Source organism: Mustela nigripes, chromosome 3 (assembly GCF_022355385.1).
Source record: "Mustela nigripes isolate SB6536 chromosome 3, MUSNIG.SB6536, whole genome shotgun sequence".
Taxonomy (NCBI): domain Eukaryota; kingdom Metazoa; phylum Chordata; class Mammalia; order Carnivora; family Mustelidae; genus Mustela; species Mustela nigripes.
This window is the reverse complement of record NC_081559.1, coordinates 144,499,510-144,521,578: the sequence shown is the minus strand read 5'-3', so window position 1 is coordinate 144,521,578 and position 22,069 is coordinate 144,499,510. Positions and strand designations below refer to the sequence as shown.

The following is a 22,069-nucleotide window of genomic DNA, read 5'->3' as shown; positions in this document are numbered from 1 at the left end:
AAATGTTGGGAGAGGTGGATGGGCGGGAATTATGTCTGTGAGGGGAAGATCGCAGCTTCTAGCAGGAGGCAGCCTGCAGCACACCCTGGGGTGTAGATGGGTATAAGACTGGAGTGTGGGGGGTTGAGGCAGCCCTCGGATCCCGTCTGTCTGAGGATCCTTTTGCCTTCTGTTCCTGTTTCTCTCCAGAGTCTGCTCATCCATCCTCTTCACTCTTCCCTGATTTCCTCTCGTTCCTCATGTGCACATGGCCTGGCCTCACCACCTGCGCTGTCATTTCCAGCCACTGCCAGTAATCGACATCAGTTTCTAGCTCTCTCCTATCAGATTCCTGAAAGAAAAGATTCTCTGTGCCCAGAGAGAATATGCAATACTCTGCTCACAAATTGACTTGCCTTTTTATTGTCAGAAGTACATTCAACAACTTTCCATAAAGTTCTATTCCAACCACTTTTAAGAAATGTGTGCCTGGGTGGCTCAGTGGGTTAAAGCCTCTGCCTTCGGCTCAGGTCATGATCCCAGGTTCCTGGGATGGAGCCCTGCATTGGGCTCTCTGCTCAGCGGGGAGCCTGCCTCCTCTGCTTCTCTCTGCCTGCCTCTCTGCCTACCTGTGATCTCTGTCTATCGAATAAAATAAAAATAAAAATCTTTAAAAAAAATGTGTGGTTTGGTCAGAGAAACCATATTTTGAAGTCTGATTTAATTCTCAGGTCAGTGGCGAATAACTATTTAACCCATTTAAAAAATGAGCTTTAACATACTGCTGAGTTCCCATGAATCTCTTCTTTCTTGCTGTGGGTTTTTGCTGGGATTTAGGCCTGGTGGGGACAAGGGAGCTCAGAGATGTTGAGCATGGAGGCAGAGGGGAAAAGCAGGATGGGCTCCCAACAGGGATGCAGGAAAGGCACTGTGAAGTTTGCCATTTCTAGTGTAGCCCTTCTATTCAGTGTGATGGGGGCAGGGTAAGGTGTCAGTGAGAGGGGTCCCTTGGGAAGAGTCTCCAAGGAGGAAAGGTCAGAGACAAATGAAGGTCTATTCTGGGCCCAGGGGCCCCAGCTTCTCCTGGTAGTGGCAGTGGCAGTCAGTGAGGCTCTGTGTGACAGTCATAGCAATTGATATGGACAGTCTTCTGTAGGTCAACTGTCTCTCAGTAAAATAGCTACTCCTTCAGAAGCTTCTAAGAAAAAACTTCAGGTGGGGCTCAAATAGTCACGGGAAACCCAATGTGGAAGAAATTGAAGATGACATTGATTGTCATTGTTGTTCTTGACTATAAATGTTCGGAGAGCATAGTGAGCTAGGTTGGCTGGGAGCCACAGGCAGGTGTGAGGCAGTGTTTCTAGGCATCCCTGGGGGCTAGGCTGCTTGATGACCTGCCCCTAACACTTTACTCACCAGGAATCTTCACTCCTAGAAGTTTTAAAAATCATACAACTTTAACTGCGCCTTGCTTCAGAAAGCATGCCTTATTTTCTCTCTATAGGTTTGTCCTGGATTAACCTGCTGATATTTGTAGAAGGAAGGTCCAGAGTCCCTTAATTTAAAAAGTAAAATAAATCCTATTTTCTCTATAGATTTTATTATGAAATAAGGATTGCATTCCTAGAGATAAAGTCCTCCATGGAATAAAGTTGAATACTTTGATAAGGAAAGGATTAAGATGGTGACCATTCTGTACTTCACTTATTTCTTCCCCAAATATAGCACAATTCACTGTTTCCTTCTGGTAGTTTAGGAAATGTCTTTTAGACCAAGGAATCCCACGCTTTGCAGCCTCAGGAATTTGGCGTCCATCTTCCTTCAACTTAATCGGTAGGTACCACGATATAGCACATATAATCACCTGAACATTCATTTATTTATTTTTTCCCCAAATACTTATTGAGGGTCCACTGTATTTGAGACACTCTTCTAAGTGCTGGGAAACATCAGTACATAAAACAAAAAATGTCATTATATGTTAATTAAAAACAAACAAACAAAAAATGTCTGTCCTCATAGAGCTAACATACTGGTGAAGCAGCCTGGACCATAAACAGGATAAATAGTAAATTACATGGTTCATTGTGAAATGGTAAGTGCTAAAGAACACTGTGGCTAAAGAGAGTGTGGCAGATACGGAGGGGGAGACAAGTGCTGCCACTTTAAAGAGGTCGGAGACATTTGCACAAAGAATGAGAGCGTGAGGAAGCAAGCAGTGTGGGTTTATGAAGGAAGAAACTTCCTGGAAGGTGGGGTGACCAGCAGAAAGGTCCCAAGGGCAGGGGTGTGTCTGGCACTGGCACGTTCAGGGGTAGGACAGAGATGAGAGTAAGGGAGGAAACAGGATAGGGAGAAGGAAAGATAGAGGGGAACCAGCTCAGATGAAGCCTTGGAGGCCACTGTGAGGACTCTGGCTTTTATTTTGTGCAAAATGGGGAGCCACTGGGGAGTTCTAAGATGAGGAAGGGCATGATCTGACTCTTCTTCTTAAGAGATAAGACAGGCTACTGTTACTGAGAAGGAACTGGGGGCATGTGGGAGGCAGGGCAAGAATGCAAATAGGGATCCAGGGAGGAAACCGTTGTACAAATCCTGGCAAGAGGTGAGGGTGTGTTGGCTGTGGAAGGTGGTGGGAAGTGATTGGATTTTGGATCTATTTGGAAGATAAAGGCCACAGCATTCCCCCGTGGATTGGATGTGATTGGTTGAGTTAAGCTTTGATTTATATAAAACAAGTGGAATACCTAGTTGATGTGATAAGTTAAACATTCTGTATACTGAAGGTAAATCCAATAAGGTTGAGTGATATTGATACTGATTTCCCTTCTCTCCTTACTTTTGGTTAGAAAAGATGTGCAGGTATCCTTAAGTGAACCTGAGGTCTATATTGTATTTTATAGAAATAGGCATTTCCATTCAGGGCTTTTCAGAAAGGATTTTTAAAAAAATACTTAAGTTGTGTGTTCTCTCTTGCATAATTTTAATAGAAGTCTTGAAACTTCAGCCAAGAAGGCTTTCACCAAACATTTTTGCAATAACTTCACTAAATGTGCAGCTGACTAATCTATTAGGCAAGCCAAGTCATGCTTTGTTGACTATTAAGTTGTGAGGATATTAAAGTTAAAACTTGCTGTAGTAAATCCAGCATTAACAACTGATGGCTGAGATAGTGTACTAGTTTTATTTTTTTGTTTTTAGATCTTTGTTTATTTCTTTGATAGAGAAAGAGACAGTGAAAGAGGGAATACAAGCCAGGGCAGTGGGAGAGGGAGAAGCAGGCTTCCTGCCGAGGAAGGAGCCCGATGCAGGGCTCGATCCCGGGACCCTGGGATCATGACCTGAGCCAAAGGCAGACGCTTAACGACTAAGTCACCCAGGCGCCCGAGATAGTGTATTTGTATGGTTAGAATGCATGAGGCCAGAACCTGATACAGGGTTTCAACTTTGTTGTGAAGAGTTTTATTTCTTGCCCCATCTTCATACCATCAAACCAGTCTGACTTTCATCTGCCATTGACTGTGTTGGTACAGAGAGATAATACACTTGAGGATAAAGCAGTGAAACACTTCATTGGCTTCAGAGGGCTAAGGGAATAATGTAATCAAGGGTCTAGCAATTGGAAACAATTGTTTCTAAAGTGTTTCTATTATACCTATTCATTAGGATTGGATAGATTTGCCATGAGACTTATTTTTCTGTGTACCTAGCATGAAATTTGAAGAATTTAATCTAAAGTGATAGTACAGTTCTGTTGACTGTATTTGGACATACACTTTAACAATTGACTCAAGAGTCTAACCTTTCTTTGAGCATGACCCTGAGAGGTAATATTTTAAATTGATTTATAATCAGTTGTTCCTATTATTAATGTAACCATTGCTTTCTTTGTGACCTGTTTGAAAATCTTTGGGTCTGACTGCATATTCCACACTGTGGTTGATACCCACTTGTCATCGGTCACTAAAAATGTAATGTATATTCATGTGTTCTGAAAGCAAGTTTTAAAAATAAATCCTAATATGGGGAAACACAATCTGAAATAGGAAACAATTCCCTTACAAACTTTTTCGGATATGACTGTATGGTTTCCTGGTGAATGAAAGAGTCTTAAAGACTGACTTGGCCGAGTAGACCATTCACCTGCTTCCTAAGGCTTGCTCTCCAAGAGTGGTTTTACTGTGGCATGAATTTAATTCTCCCTCTCTCTCTCTCTTTTTTTTTTAAATACTTATTTAAATAAATAAATAAATAAATAAATAAATAAATTTAAATAAATAAATAAATAAATACATCGACAGAGAGAGACACAGTGAGAGAGGAAACACAAGCAGGGACAGAGGGAGAGGGAGAAACAGGCTTCCTGCTGAGGAAGGTGCCTGATGCAGAGCTCATTCCCAGGACCCTGAGATCATGACCCCAGCCAAAGGCAGATGCTTAATGACTGAGCCACCCAGGTTCCCTGTGACTTTTATTCTCTTTTCCAGAATTTCGATTTTACTTTCTTACTAAGCAGGAAGCCCCAAAAGGCAAAAGAGTTGGCTTTCTGCAGATTATTCCTGGAAATCCAGTTAATCTCCAGAGCCAACTCCTCAAATTTTATTGGGTTGAGATGAGTAAGCAAGGACAGTTTCCAAAAATGTTGACACATGCTTTTTGGCATCTCACCACTGCAAATCCAAAGGGAGGGTGTTAGGATTAAGGTGGCCTGGAATGCACTTGAGCGTTGACAGAAGAAAGAATTGATCAAGTAAGTGGGCTGATGTTAGAAGCCATCCTCTTTTCTGATGAGCTGTTAGAATCCTCCGATGAGAACCAGATGTTTTTGTATTGAGAAAAGCTGATGAGCTTCAGTCCCTGTCTTAGAAAGTGGCATCCAATTTACAAAGGACACCATTTAGAGAAATTCAAGATTTAAATAGATACTGTTAACTTCTTATTTAAAATATTGCAATTTCCCCTAGTATATCATATTTATAGTTATGCTGTTTATCTTCTTTTAGGAAAACAAAAGCTGTTCATTGGAATAAAAATTTCGAGTTTTATTTGTTCGTTAACTCAGTAATTGTTAGTATTCTCATATAATTGAACACTGAAGCTTTGTTCCCATGCAAAAAACTACACTGGATAATGCATGTGTCTGTGATGTGCTACATGAAGGGTTTCTGTGTTGGGTAGAAAGAAGGAATTCAGTGGTGGTAATTGAGAGGTGCTGATAATCAATGGAAGTAATAGTGCAAATGAATGTATTATTTTAAGTAATTCATTTCCCCCTTTAATATATGCATATATACTAATAATTGAAAGCTAGTAGAAGAAAGAGTATTAGCTATATAAATGCCAGATTTTTCAGAAACAATTATATAAAAATGATGTGTATTTTTTCATCATAGAATGACTTCGTAGATTTTAAAATACCAAATTACATGCAAACAAAACAAAAAGCAAAACTGGCCTATAAATCTGCTCCCAAGGAAAACCATTCCTAACATTTTGGAATGTCCTTTTAGAATTTCCTCTCTCCTTATATGGATATATCTCTCTTCCCTGAGATCATATTACATATACTCATTTGGATTTCCTTTATTTTTCTGTTAATATATTAAATGTCTTCCCATTTTAATAAATATAGAGATGTCTCAGTTTTTAACCATACCTTTTGTTTATGCATAATTAACACCAAATTTTTTGATAGGTGTTCAGGGAATTTGCATTTGTTTAATGTTATAAATAGTTCTGTTAAAAAAAAATTGAGATAAATATCTTTGTGTGCTTTTCTCTTTTCTTTCCTTAGATGTAGAATTGTAAAACAAAGGGATGCACAATTAAATTTGCTACCTTTTGCCAGGTGGGCCTCCTACAATATGTTTGCTCCCTCCAGCAGTAGTCCAGAGTCCCAGTTTCCCTATATGTCATTTAGCACAGAGCATTATTCCTCATAATTTTAGTGTTTCTTATTTTTAAAATTCTCTTTATTTTAATTTTTTAAAAATTGAAAACCTTAAAAACATAAGTCTTCTGTAATCTCGCCACCTTAAAATTGTGTGTGTATGTGTGTGTGTGTGTGTATGTCCCCATCCTTAGGTATTTCTATTATATAAGAAAAGAAGTCAGGGCTTAAGGGGGTAGGAAAAGAATAAATGAAACAAGATGGGATTGGGAGGGAGACAAACCATAAGTGACTCTTAATCTCACAAAACAAATTGAGGGTTGCTGGGAGGAGGGGGGTTTGGAGAAGGGGGGTGGGATTATGGACATTGGGGAGGGTATGTGCTTTGGTGAGTGCTGTGAAGTGTGTAAACCTGGCGATTCACAGACCTCTGCCCCTGGGGATAAAAATATATTATATGTTTATAAAAAATTTAAAAAAAAAGAAAAGTCAAAAGTTCTCTTGGCACATTCAGTCTTCTGTTCCTTAAGGTGTATAATTTTTAGCAAACCACTCTTTTTTAAGTGAAGTGCAATTAGTAATTAATTGATAATTAATAATTAACATATTAGTCTGCAACTTGCCTGTTTCTCTTAATAGACCATGGACAAGTGTTTTCCTTTTAATAGATCTTCTTTTGGTGACTTCATGGTATGTCCATTGTGTGGGTGTTCCAGGCTTTGTTCCCCTATGAAGAACATCTTGGTTGTTTGATTCAGAAATTCCAACCTCTGGGAATTTTTCCTGCAAAAAAAAATGTTTGCACAAATGCATAAAGCTATATGCATAGATATGCAGGGATGTTCATTGTAGAATTATATTTAATAATGAAAAATTGAAAAGAACCTCAGTTTCTGTCAAGTTGAGATTAATTAAAAAATCTGATCTCATGAGCTGTTAGTTTTCAGTGTTTTAAAAAATTAGTAGATGTACTACTAACATGGAAAGTTGCCCATGATTCATGGTGAAGTAAGAAAATAAGCTACAGAATAATACATGTAGTATAATCACATTCGTGTTTGGATGCTCCAAACAGTGTATACACATTGATAGGTATTTAATGTATTTTAAGTGATTTAAAGTGTGGCAGTAAATAGTTAAAAGCTGCTCTCCAGAGATAGGACCTGACTGGGCAGGGCTAAAGGATGGAGAAGAATAGAAGGCTTTTGCCATTTAATTTTATTCACACTTTTATTGAAAATTTAATAACAAACATATTTTATAATACTTTTAAAAATGAAAAGTGTAATTAAACTCCACAGAAACAGTAAAAATTAAAGTGTTCAAGTGAGACAATGTAGCTTCTGAGAATCTACCTAGTTGACTTGACTTCATGAAAACACAGTTAGGTAGAAAGTAGTATTTCTTATGGATACACCATATTTCATTTACACTGTGGTGAAAGAGTAAGAAGAAGAAAAGAGGAAGAGTGAGTAAACTGTAAGGTCAGAAGGGAGTTAGCTAGAAGCAGAAATGAGCCATTGATCCTGTTTCCAGAGGAACACGAGAGAACTCAAATTCCTCTTCTTCAAAAGGGCTCTTGACTCATCTATGAGCAGCTGTGCGGGGCATAAACCCTTAGTTTTCTAGACAGAATATTCCCAGTTCCTCCCAATAACATCCTTTGCCTTGCTGATCATTCTGTTGTGTTGGTTCCAATTTGTCATTGTCCATCTTAAGTGTGACAACCCAGATCAAATACTACTACTACCTTCCAATGTCCAGTCTCACCAGCATAAGATAGTCAGATGAATCCTTCCCTGGGAAGGATACAGTTTATTTTTTTCCTAATCTAGACTAAAATCATTCCTAAATCTTAGCCTCATATTTTCTCAGCCTCGTATTTTCTCAGCCTTGTATTTTCTCCTAGAATTTACTAATCAATGATCTTGCTGTTTCTCTTCATTATTTGTCACTTGGGGCTTCTAGATTTTGTGTGTGTGTTTGTCTTCTGGCCGTCTTCCGTGTTGAGCCCTTTGCCTCCTTCTGACCTATAGCACAGAGTGCTTCTTCTGATACCCTCGATATTTCTGTTATCAAAACTGTCCAGCTCATAGGAGTCGCATAATTAATTGATATCTGCTTCCAGGGAGGCAGCTAACGTGGCCCAGGCCATGTAGATAGGCCTAAGGCATTTACTTTTGTCACCAGGGCAGTGTGCAAATTGGGGGAAAAAGTAGATAGGAGTGCCCTATTTGGAGAGATGAAGTACAAAAATTCCTCCCCAGGTAGAAGAATTAGAAAAGTGTCTCTCTTCTATGGGTGATGAAGCCAGGGGATGTGACTTGAGTGGGGGCTGGATTGAGCCCCATCTTACCAGTATGCAGGATATAACTATACAATTGCTGGCAGCAGCTTGGCTTGCCATATCACCTGTGTTTAAAAAAAAAAAAAAAAAGACTCAATAGAATTTATGGAAGCTGCTTTATAAGCACAGTTTCCCAATTTCTGGTCTCAGGGTTCTTGTGAATGTACTTTCCACACTGGTTACTACTTTTTCTTTCTTTTTAAATTAACAGTACTGGTGAAGTATAATCTACATACCATAATATTCATCTCATTTTAAGAATACAATTCAATTATTTTAAACAAATTTATAGCATTATACAAATATAACAGTCTAGTTCTAGAACATTTCCACCACCATAGAAAGTTTTCTGGAATGCATTTACTGGTGGTTCTTTCTCCTACCCCCAGTCCCAGACAATCACTGATCTGTTTTCTGTCTTTGTAGCTTTGCTTTTTCTGGAAATCTCATATAAATGGAACTATATCTCCTTTAACTGCTTTGTTCTGCTAATCTAATAGGAGTGCAAATTTAATTAGGGTTCATATGTTGTTCCTTTTGCTCTGTTTTGCTAATCTGCTAGAGGTGTAAAAACTCATTATTAGTCCTATCCCTTTCTGCTCCTACTAACCTTACTCACCCCTTTCTTTCCATTCTGACTCAGCATCTAAACATGCTCTATTACCTTTCATTTTGGAACATTTTCCCTTGTCTGGCATCCTCTCCAGCCACCGTTCTATCTCTCTGAGCCATTTCAGAGTCCGGTTTCTCAAGATTTGACTTCATGTACTCTCCCTACTCTCTAGTTTCCTGTGAACTCTTCTTTGAAAAAAGCTTTTAAATGTTAATACCTGATACAGATAAAAGAGTGTTAATAAGAACATGGAATCTCTATATGTAAACCTTAAAGCTGAGTAATATAACGAAGATCTACACCTGTCACCCACTCCTTCCACCAGATTTACATACAGTGAAATCCATGAGTCCAGGTATCTAAAATCTCTTACTCATTGCTATATTTTTCTGTCCTCTTTGGTCCTTTCCTAATGCTTTTAATTTCACTTTTAATATAAGGGGTTTGGGCTAAATAGCCTTTGAAATCTATTACATGTTAAGATTTCCTGATTACTATTGAGAGATTAATTTTTTGTTTAGGCTGTATTATGGAAGATTTATAGCTTACCTTGTTGAATATTACTATAATTTTTATGAAGTCTTGGCTAAGATCATGACATAGAATTATAATCTCTGTAGGAAATTTATTCTACTTTGTATTAATTTGCTTTAAAATGCTAGATTTTTTTTTCTCTAAAACTTTGAAACTAAGAGCTGAGCTTCCTGTAATATTCTCCACTAACCCTATCTTTGGATTGAATTCGCTTAATCAGTACAGTTGGCCCCAAGAGAGGTATAGATGTCAATTATTGCTACAACTTAATACTAATGGCTACTTAAATATTTAATTAAGGCAATACTTGGCACTTAGAGGGAGACTATTTATGATCGTCCAAACCAGGCCTTTGTTTTCATCTTCTATGCCTGGTGTTTAGGATATCCCAGTTGTAATGTAGGCTTGGAATGAGGTGTACCTCCCTCTCCTACCTCCAGGCAGAACAATTTACACAGAAAGTGACTTGTGCTGGGTATTTGAAATAAAGTAATTACATTTGTCAATTTTGTCAAGCTACACTTTTATTGAACATTCATTGCATTTTTGGAAGTTTGAATTTTTTTTTTTTTTAATTTTTCTGTTGTGCATTGATGCCATTACAAGAGCTCTTTAAACCACTCATTTTAAGAAATACTGGTAACTTTCCCATGAGTTGCAAGAAGACCAAAAGTGACTGATCATTTTCCTGGGCTTAGGTCTGACAGGAACCCCATGGGAAGAAGATCATTTTGCCCTGACAAGTACAGGTCAAGGAGAGAAGACAGCTCCGTTTAGAGCTCTGTGTTCATATGAAAGATACATTCCAGCCAAGTGGGTTCTGAGGCACAAGGTTATCCCTGGGTTCTGGAAATCCTCATATATAAGCAGGTCCTGCGACTCTTAACATGCGCCCTTTAGTCTGAAAATTTCTGGTCCTTAATATCATACATGGCCAGTCTGCTATTATTGAACACATATATTCTCATTTTTTTCTGAAAATGTCTTATGTTTGTGGGTTTAGCTTCTGTAATTCTAAATCTATTTGATCAGATTTTTTGTGCCCTCCTACCTAAAATTAAAAAGAAAAAACAAGTATATCCTCAGTTTAGTGGGTAAGTGAAGATTTCTTGATTTTATAGACTAAGTCCATGAAAGGGCTGAACTGCTGAATGGGCTTGTGATATGTCTGATAGGTGTGCATATTTTGAAACATAATGTACTGAGCAGTGGATCACTTTTCTTTCTCTTTCTTTCTTTTCTTTTTTCACTTTCATTTTCTTAAGATTTTATTTGTTTATTTGAAAGAGAGAGATAGGAGAGAAAGCATGAGCATGGTAGGGGCAGAGGCAGTGGGAGGGGGAGAAGCAGGATCCCTACTGGGAGGGAGCCAGAAACTTGGCTCCATCCCAGGACTCTGGGATCATGACCTGATCCAAAGGCAGATGCTTACCTGACTGAGCTCCTCAGGTGCTCCCTTTGGCTCCTCTTTGTACACTCATGAATTTAACAAGTTCATTCCAAACCTCACTTACAATACCAACCACCTTTACAAAAATTTTTCTTTGACTTCAGTCTGTTTTTCGTCATCACAGACTCTGAAATAACAAGAGTTAAGGCCCTGAGGCTTAACTTTATATTTGCCTCAAACCTTAAGCCATGTTGCATTTAGTCAAAAATGATAAGAAAAATTAATGACTTTTTTTATCATCATACTAATAAGAGATTTCATTAAGATCTTAGCTGCTATAGATAAAAGATAAAAAACAGTTCTTCATGAACTAAAGAATATGGTTAAGATCAGTATTTATAGTCAAAGATAAGGCTCATTTTATGTTTATAACACTCTTCTATTCAATATAATTAGTGTGAAATATTTAAGAATTTATATACTTAATTGACTTTCTCAGTTGTCGAAGAGAAACCAGTGATGTATAAAAGTTTAAGATTTGTTTTAGAAGCATTATGCTTTCAAGTCTTCAAAGTTTTTGTATGCCTGAAAGTTCCTCTTATGTTTATGATGCTGCTTTTTTGCTTTATGACAGATGATGCATCAAATGTCTGTTACTTCGTAATGTCAGTTATTTTATCTCCCTGTTACATTTTTCTTATTTAAACTATAAAATCTTCAACATGAACAAGGAAGTCTCCGATCTCTGGTCTTTTCTAGGGTCATCTGCACATAGTTATGCAAAGCTGATGTTCTGGGCGAGTAAGAATTCTTATGTTTCATTTCACAGGTGGGGAGCATTAAACGGGAAATGACCTTCACATTTCAACCAGAGGACTTAAAACGTGACTCTAGTAAAAAAATGTCTCATCAACACTTGTTTCCCTTGGCCATGGAGGAAGATGTGAAAACAGCAGACACCAAAAAAGCCAACCGAGCCCTTGACCATGAAAAAGAAAATACTCGCTCCATCTGTCTCCTTGAGCAAAAACGAAAAGTTGTTTCTTCCAATATTGATGTTCCTCCAGCAAGGTAAGGGAACAATAGACTTTCTATGTGTCTGCCCCAGGAAGTCAATGGGGAGCGTCTACGATCTCCACCGCTATCTCTCTCTATAGCATATAGACTTAGGATTTTTTTTTTTTTTCCCAAGAATGTTTCTCTGTTGCTTGGGTGAAATAGAACAGGTATCCTTGCTCTTTGGAACTTTGAGGCTGCTCTGGTTGGAAGTATTGTAGCTTCAGAAAAGAACGCTTTATTAAATTTTGGAAAATGAATAATAAAGAGGAAAAGAATAAATGTTAAAGGATAAACATAAAATGTAGTACTGAGCATAGCCACTTAAAGCAGAGATACTCACATACTCAGATTTTGGACAGAGGTTGGAGAGCTGTGGCTGCAGGCCAGATTCAGCCTCTGGCACATTTTGTATAACTTATGAGGTAAGAATGGTTTTACATTTTTAACGGGTTAAAAAAAAATGAAGAACATGTGACATAGATCATAGGAGATCTGCAAAACCTAAAATATTTGTATGTGACTCATTACAGAAAAAGTTTGGTGATCCCTGGTTTATATCATGGTAATCCTTTTAAGACTGATCTACCTCAGAGCTGGACCAAGAGGGTTTATGGAAATATCGGAAGACTTTTATCACATTATAATTTTACTTAAACTATATCCAGTAGCATTAAATCAAAGGACAGTATTGTGGCAGAATGACAATGGAATAGCAAAATGGAATATACTAGACTTTTACTTACTTTACTTTCTTGCTTGTCATTTATTTCACCTAGAAATTAAGTTCCATGTAGCCAGGATTTTAGTCCATCTTGTTTGTGCTGTATCCTTAGCACTAGAATAATGCTTAATTATGTGCTAGAGGCCCCATCAATATTTGTTGGATGAGGAAAAGAAAGAAAATGCTATAGCATGAAAGATTGCTTATTTTTAATATGTATACTATATTTTGTTACCCAAAGCCATTTATAATGAAATTTTATAAGCAATTTTTTGAGATATCCTCTATTTATTTGAATGGTTTCAGGCAGCTAACTAGGAAAATACTATCCTTGGGAAAGGAATAATTTTTTTTTTCCTACCTATCCACTTTTTATAATTAGAATGTCATTGCCTTCTATATTTAATCAAAAATATCTCTTTGAGAAAATTACATATTTTTCTATTCTGTTACCAAATCTGTCATACTTTCTAAAATTGTAGGTCTCCTTGTTTTCCTTAACTTTCAGCTGCAAATTTTCATATATTCACGACTTCTGTTTAACTACATAGAATTATTTGCTTTTCTATATATTTTTTCATATAAAGCACATGTTAAATTCTTTAGAATTAGTTCCTTTAACTGGACACTCATCCTGAAATGTTTTTATCATGCCCTAAAAAACTGGTAGGTACTTCAATTCATATCTGTTATTTGGTTGACTCATAGGAAAAGTGACATGTTAATTTGAAATCTGAAGAGCTATGGTTTTATTTCCTTCCAAAGCTTGTGGTGCAAAAATTAGACTTCCCCATGTCAGATATTTTAGTGATAAATTGCAGTTCAACAGGATTTACTCTACCTAAAATTTCCACTAGAGCCTCTTATGTTAAGAGACCTGGAATTAATCATTTTAAATTACTGTAGATTGTTTAAGATATATCTTTCTTCTCTAATTCTACCCCACTTGCAGTAGGTTCTGGGGAGAATAATGAAAAGGAAAGAAAGAAAAATGTCTTCTGCTTTTTCTGCCTCTGGTATGTGGAATATTTTTTCCACTTTCTCTAGTTTACTAAGTATACCTAAAAGTTATGAGTTGAGTCAATGTTATTGTAGTGTTCTTAAACAGTATATGTGAGTTAATTAGATTTTAAATCCATTAATGTACAGCAAAAATTCCCCAATGACAGGGTATAATTTAGACCTATTCATCTATTATGGGAAATACTAGTTAAAGCTTCATTGTTTGAGGTTTCAACTGATACACTTGTTTTCATTGCTATAGTAAGAATTTAATCATCATAAATATGCCAACAGTTGGTGAAATAAATTGCTCTTCTTCTTAATGACAATGAAGGAATTAGAAATTATGGAGTCTAATTATCTAACTCTCAATCCTTTTGGTTCTATTTCCATTTGCTGTCATGGAATTATTTTGTAAATGTCAACTTTCCACTATCATCTAAGTGGATCAATATCTTGTTTTAAAGAAACTCTTTTACTTGACATGGTAAGAAGATACAAGACTTTTCTTTTTGTTTATAAAGGAGAAATACAATTCTGTCTGTTGGCAGTGTATAAATAATGAAGTTTGACTACGTCTACAGTATGGTGAAGTTTATTGATAAAAGGAAATCTGTATCTTGTATAATACGTAGTACACATATGCATAATATATATATACATATATATAGGCTATGGCTCTAGCCACATGAGTATTGCAACTTATTCTCTTAAATCCAGATGTTAAGTATTGGACAGTTCTTTGTTGTTGTTGTTGTTTTAAGATTTTATTTATTTATTTGAGAGAGAGACAGTGAGAGAGACCATGAGAGGGAAGAAGGTCAGAGGGAGAAGCAGCCTCTCCGTGATGCTGGGAGCCCACTGCGGGACTTGATTTGATCCCAGGACTCTGGGATCTGAGCCGAACGCAGCCGCTTAACTAACTGAGCCATTCAGGTGCCCTGTATTGGAGAGCTCTCAGAAAGGCAAGATAACTGTTTTTAACCAATAGAGTATCACTGTTAAGAGAGTTTCTCAATCGTTTAAAATAAATTCTTTCTCACTTTATCTTTTGATTATTCCCACTATAGCTGAGAAGATTTTTATTGATGTTTGCTTTCTATATTTTATAAAATGTAACTTGAAGTTTATTTTCTATGGTTTATATAATGAAGATAATGGATATATTTTATGTTTCTTCATATCCCTAGAAAGGTTTAGGAACTTCCCTCCCCAACTTTATACTTCACTGTGATTGAGCATTTCCTGCTTCCATGCAGTAGATTATTTATTGAGTACCTGCTAGGAAACCGGTACTCAGTAAATAAAGAATGAAATGGGATGCCAACCCTCTAGAGTTTACAGGTGAATCATAGAAACAGACACCTAAGTAGCTAATTTCAAATAACAGTTTCTAACTTCCTTTCTTTTTATTACAACTGGGTGAATTTGTATATAAAGAAGAATCTCTTAATATTAGGAAAGCTATTAATTTGATACAACTATTGAAAAGTCTTTTTGGGGGGGTTTAGTCTCTTTTTCAAGGTAGGAATGAATGGAATAGAGAAGGAGGAGCCCTATATCTGAGACCTACTTTACCAAATGCCTTTTTGTTTACCCATTTTCTGAGGACCCATTTAAAAATTGCTCATAAATTTAAATAAGCTCTTAATCCTGATGTGTTAAGCTGGGTCTTCTGAGAAGCAAATGCCAAGGCAGGATTAAATGCAAGCATTTTATTGGGACAGATACCTGTGGGTAAAAAGGGGTGGGGTGAGGCAAGGGACAGGGAAGGAGGTGGAGGTAAGGGAGACTGTGCAGTCCTGAGCCCAGTGAGGGAGAGAGCCAGGGAAGGTTGGGGGAAGTGTCCTAGACTGCCTTGCAAGGCCGTCATGAGTCCTGCATTATGTAAATGCATTGGAGTCCACTTACCTGTGGAATATTGCTTTATCAATTTTAGGAAGAGACCGTCTTTTCTTTGGGGGAGGGTTATAGAGGTGGAGTGAGTGCATTATAGAGTTGGGGTACTCAGAGTATTCCAAGTTCTTCAGTGGAGAAAACTAAGCAGAGAGAGCAAGAGTGTGTGAGGGAACACATGAATGAGCAGTGTTTCTTTGGAACTAAATATCTATCTATCATTAACAGAAGAAAGATTGTTTGCAACAAATTATTGGGGAGCACTAGTTTGGGGTTGGGGGTTGTCAATGCTAACAGTGGGGGCAAGACTCTGTAAATGATGCCTCTCTCTCTCAAGTTGTCGCAACTTACTCACTTAGTAATGCATGGTTATAAAAGAAAACAACCCCCTCCAGAAGAGATTGTGAATGGAGAATGAGGAGTTACTAATTATAAATATGTCATCTTAAGTATTTTTTAGTTTCTAGGGAAAAATACTAGCAGTCTTGATTTCTATGGAGAGTTGAGAAAAATGAAGTTTAAGAGTATAAAGAGACAGGGGTGGGAGCTCTTGAAGAGTCCATCCAGAAAGGAATTCCAATACTGTAGTTTGGCTCAAGAAATGAGGAAGAGGCCAAAGATCAGTAAGACAAATGCCAATCAGAGGTTTCTTGTGGGTAGAGCTCAGTGATTCATTAGTCAAGACAGTGATTTTAGCCTCATTTGAATAAGATGATGAACCCGGGCACAGATAATAAATGAATCATGCCCCGATTAGTGATGGAAATCTGGGGAGAAAGAAAGAAAGAGTTGAAATCCAGAATAGGGAATTTACAGATTAGCCAGGGATGTGAAGCATACAAGTAGTTGGAAGGAATTTTTCTGTTCTTGGAATGCGTGCCAAGCTGTTGGCACATGAGACTTCTGGTGAATTGGGTTGCTTGAATGTAGTTGGTAACACCGAATTCTTTCATAGTGCAAAAAGTGTTTGGGTGTTTGAACTGACCCAGAGGGTAACTAGGCATGGTGGTAAAGTCTGTGAGTCTCAGAAAAGAGAACATGAAGGACCCAGGAGAGTCCGTGTTGGAGCAGAAAGTTCCACCCATGTTAATTCTGCCTGTTGTGGGAAGTTGCTGGGGATGTCACTGGGCCGACTCCCATATACAGTTCACGAAGACTGCTCTAGTGTTTCTATGTATTTTAAGGATTATATGTATTATTTCTTGGCATATATTAATTGAAATCTGCTTTTAAAGTAAACAGTTTTATAAAAACTTTTGACTTTACAGTAAACAATGTAGACATTTACCAAAAGAGAAACAAGGAGAAACAAGTACTGGACACTCAAGTCAGAACTGAGAAATTGCAAAAGAGTTGTAAATTGTGAGAAAGTAGAAATGATGGTAATAGGAATAAAGGTTTTTGGTCTGTGTGTGCCAGTTATCTGGAGTATGTATAGATCGAATCACATCTCCCAAAAGATATGACAAAGCCCTGATCCCCCAGTACCTGTGAATGAGATTTTATTTGGAAATTAGGCCCTTGCAGATATAACCAAATTATGATGAATGTCTTTAGGGTGGGCTGTAAACCAGTATGGCTGGTATCCATTGAAGAAGAGAGGGGAGGAGACAAAAAGTGCAGGGAGAAAGCCAGTGGAGGCAAAGATTGGATTAATTTGTCTGTTGGCAGCAATACCAAAAGCTAGGAAAAAGGCATGAAATAGATTCTCTCCCCAGAGCCTTCAGAGAAGGTGCTGTGGTCTGAATGTGTGCCCTCCCAAGTTTGTTTGTTGAAACCTAATCCCCAAAGTGATAGTATTAGAAGGTAAGTCATTTGCCTGTTGATTAGATCATCATCAGGGTGGAACATGGCCCGGTGGGATTAATGCCCTTATAAAGGAGGTTCAGAGAGCTCCCTTGCCCACTCTACCAAGTGAGGATACAAGAAGTATGCAGCCCAGAAGACAACCCTCTGTCAATCATGTAGCATCCTGATCTCAGACTCCCAAGCTCCAGAACAATGAGAAATAAATTTCTGTTGTTTGTAAGCTACCTGGTCTATGGTGTTTTGGTATAGCAGCACAAAAGGACTAAAAAAATATGGCTCCCTGACATCTTGATTTCATCTTTAGCCTCCAAAATTGTGAGACAATAAAATTCTGTTGTTTTGAGACACACAGTTTGTGGTGATTTGTGGAGGGCGCTCTAGGAAAATTAATATAGGTTGCTAGTGCTGATGAATACCTCTATGTCTTGCCTTATAAATTTACTTTGAGTAGAATAATCATTCATGTTCATTAATTAAGACTTACACTTAATAACATTATTAGTTATCTTTGCCTCTCAGAGAGGGACACTACCACTGCATATTCTATTATTTCTTCTTATAAAGGAAACCCTTATTCAGTCTTTTCACAATAGCATTTTCATTCAAACAGTAACTTACAGAACTTACCTCATCTAATAAACAGGTAGAATTTTGCTTTTCCTATGACTATTCAACGTGTGGATATTTATTCCATTGTCTTTAAGTCAAGTTTATTGAGGTATAATTCACGTAGGAAAATGTACCCACTTTAAATGTGCACTTTAATGAGTTGTAACAAAACTATGTACCTGTGTAATTAATGCCATAATCAAGATAAAGAAAATGTTCTTCCCCCCAAAAATTTTTTACTGTGCCCCTTCCCAGTCAGCCTGTCCTCTGACCCTCAGCACTTGGCAGCCAATATTCTATGGACTAGTTTTTTTTTTTCTAGTTTTCTAGTTTTTCTAGAATTCATATAAATGGAATCAAACACGATGCATTTTCGAGAATCTTCATTCACTCGGCATGATTTTTTTAAAGATTTACTATATTTTTCTTTTGCATTTGTCAGTAGTGTGTTACTTTGTATTGCCAAAGAGTATTCCATTGTATGAGGATATGATAATCTTATTATCCCTTCTCTTCTGATGGATATTTGGGTTGTGTCCAGTTTAGGGTTATCAGGAATAAATCTGCTATGAATATCCAGGTATGCTTTTGTGTGGAATATGTTTTCATTTTTAAGTACCCAAGACTTGAATTAATAGTTCATATGGCCATTGTATATTAAATTTTTTTTAAAAACTGCCATACATTTTCAAAGTAGTTGTACCATTATACATTCCCACCAGTAATGTACAAGAGCTTCAGTGGCTTTATGTATTCACCAACATGTAGTATTTTCAGTATGCTTAATTTTTTTATGAAAGTAAGAAAGTACTCTCCAATTTGCTGAGAGATTTTCTCTTCAATAGATGTTATACTAACAGAAATTTTTGCATCTATTTACATGAGCATACTTTAAAAAATTATTATATGTTGAATTACATCGATCAATCTTTGACCATAAAGTGAACTTTGCAACACTCCCTTACACACTGAAGGATCCATTTTTGCTAAAATTCTGTTAAGCTTTATTCATTTCCATCCATTGACCAGTCATTTCATTTACCTGGATCTCTTTGTCTGATTTTAATAGAAGTTTAATGATAGTCTCATAAAATGGATTAGGAAGTGTTTCCTTGTCCTTTCTTCTCTGTTTGTTTTAGGTCTGCTATTACTTTGCCTTAAAGAGTAGGTCCACCACTGAAAATGTCTTGACCTTGAGTTTTCTTTATGGAAGTGTTTTTTTTTTTTTAATTTTTTATTTCCTTTCAGCATAACAGTATTCATTGTTTTTGCATCACACCCAGTGCTCCATGCAATCCGTGCCCTCCCTAATACCCACCACCTGGTTCCCCCAACCTCCCACCCCCTGCCCCTTCAAAAACCTCAGGTTGTTTTTCAGAGTCCATAGTCTCTTATGGTTCATCTCACCCTCCAATTTCCCCCAACTCCCTTCTCCTCTCCATCTCCCCTTGTCCTCCATGTTATTTCTTATGCTCCACAAATAAGCAAAACCATATGATAATTGACTCTCTCTGCTTGACTTATTTCACTCAGCTTAATCTTTTCCAGTCCTGTCCATGTTGCTACAAAGGTTGGGTATTCGTCCTTTCTGATGGAGGCATAATACTCCATAGTGTATATGGACCACATCTTCCTTATCCATTTGTCCGTTGAAGGGCATCTTGGTTCTTTCCACAGTTTGGCGACCGTGGCCATTGCTGCTATGAACATTGGGGTACAGATGGCCCTTCTTTTCATGACATCTGTATCTTTGGGGTAAATACCCAGTAGTGCAATTGCAGGGTCATAGAGAAGCTCTATTTTTAATTTCTTGAGGAATCTCCACACTGTTCTCCAAAGTGGCTGCACCAACTTGCATTCCCACCAACAGTGTAAGAGGGTTCCCCTTCTCTCCAACACATGTTGTTTCCTGTCTTGCTAATTTTGGCCATTCTAAGTGGTGTAAGGTGGTATCTCAATGTGGTTTTAATTTGAATCTCCCTGATGTCTAGTGAATCATATAAAAAAATGGGCAGAAGATATGAACAGACACTTCTCCAATGAAGACATACAAATGGCTGTCAGACGTATGGAACTGTTTTTAATTACAATTCAATTTTTAAAATTGATAACATGTTATTTAGATTTTATGTTTCATTTTGAGTCAGTTTTGTAATCTGTATCTTTCAGTAAATTTACCCATTACATTAATTTAGATGTCATTTATTAATGTATAGTTCTTCATTATATTACCTTATTTTTTTCTAGTATCTGTAGATATTATAGTAATGTCCCGTTCTGATTTCTGATATTGGTTAGTATATTGTCTTCCTTTTTTTAACCAATCTTACTAGCAGCTGATCAGTTTTGTGGCTCTTCTCAAAGAGCAACCTTTGTATATATAGATTTTCTCTATTGTTTGCCCATTTTCTATTTCATTGATTTCTTTTTTCATCTTTGTTATTTTCTTTTTTCTGCTTATTTTGACTTTAAGTTCCCTGTTTAGTTAGCTTCTTAAGTGGAATTTTCATCATTAATTGTAGATCTTTCTTCTTTTCTATTATTAACAGTTAATCCTTTCCAATTTTATCAATAATAACTCCTTTTTTTATTTTAAAGATTTTCATTTAAATTTATTTGTCAGAGAGAGAGAGCACAAGCAGGGGCATGGATATGCAGAGGGAGAAGCAGACTCACTGCTGAGCAAAGAGCCCAGTGTGGGACTCGATCCCAGAACCCTGGGATCATGACCTGAGCCGAAGGCAGATGCTTAACCAACTGAGCCACCCAGGCATCCCAGTAATAATTCCTTCTAAGCACTTCTTTATGTGTACTTCCCAAATTTTGTTTGGCTGTTTCTTCTTAAAATTAGATGAATAGAATTAGCTCTTATTGTAAAAAGTAAGAAGCATAATATATTTATCTTCTTACTGTTAACAATTGAGAAAATAATCCAGAAAACAAAAACATAGTATATTCTTGAAATAAGATATTTAAGTCATTGCCTTCATTATAATTAAACTGACATGTTTAAAATTTTTTACCATCTTAACTTTTTCTTTTTTAAGCCATGCTTTACTATTTTTCCTCTTTCATAATGTTATTCAAGAATTCTGCATAGTTACTGATTTTTTTTCTCCTTGTGACTGCTGTTCTGTGTATTACTGATTTTTTTTCTACCCCTTTAGTGATTTTGTCTACTTCTTACATTTTCAGTTTATCAGAATTTGTTTTATGAATTTTAGAATTGGTATGTATTCTTTTTTTTTGATGAATTGACCTCTTTATTATTATGAAATGTTTTTTAAACTTTTTATTTAAATTAAATTAATTAACATATAATGTATTGTTGCTTTCAGAGGTACAGGCCTGTGATTCATCAGTCTTCTATAATACCCAGCTCTAATCACATCATATGCCCTCCTTAATGTCCATCACTCAGCTACTGCATCCCTCCACCCCACCCTCACCCCTCTGTCAACCCTCAGTTTGTTTCCTATGATTAAGATTCTCTTATGGTCGGGGCACCTGGGTGGCTCAGTGGGTTAAGCCTCTGCCTTCGGCTCAGGTCATGATCTCAGGGTCCTGGAATCGAGCCCCGCATCAGGCTCTCTGCTCAGCAGGGAACCTGCTTCCCCCACTCTCTCTGCCTCTCTGCCTACTTGTGGTCTCTGTCTGTCAAATAAATAAATAAAATATTTAAAAAAAAAAAGATTCTCTTATGGTTTGTCTCCCTCTTCTTTTTTCCTCTCTTCCCCTATGATCCTCCGTTTTGTTTCTTAAATCCCACATATGAGTGAGATCATATGATAATTATCTCTCTGGTTGACTTATTTCATTTAGCATAATACCCTCTAGTTCCAACCACATCATTGTTAATGACAAGAAAGTTAGATAGATAGATTTATTTATTTATTTATTTATTTATTTATTTATTTATTTTTTGATGGTTTAGTTGTATTCCATTGTATATATATATATCACATCTTCTTTATCCACTCACCTGTCAATGGACATCTGGGCTCTTTCCATAGTTTGGTTATTATGTACATTGCAGCTATAAACATTGGGGTGCAGGTACCCCTTCAGATCACTACAATTGTATCTTTGGAGTAAATGCCTAGTAGTACAATTGCTGGGTCATAACGTAGCCCTATTTTCAAATTTTTGAGGAACCTCCAAAGTGGCTGCACCAGCTTGCATTCCCACCAACAGTGTAGGAGGGTTCCCCTTTCTCCACA

At 37.0% G+C, this 22,069-nt stretch overlaps 1 protein-coding gene across 1 annotated transcript in view; it reads left to right on the top strand.

Annotated features, from left to right (window-relative positions):
* Nucleotides 1-22,069, top strand: part of ZNF704 (zinc finger protein 704) — a 237,691-nt gene that overhangs the window by 37,533 nt on the left and 178,089 nt on the right. The window contains exon 2 of the mRNA XM_059394771.1: nucleotides 11,583-11,824. Coding sequence (XP_059250754.1) covers nucleotides 11,583-11,824 — 242 coding nt within the window. The remainder of the gene's footprint in view (nucleotides 1-11,582; nucleotides 11,825-22,069) is intronic.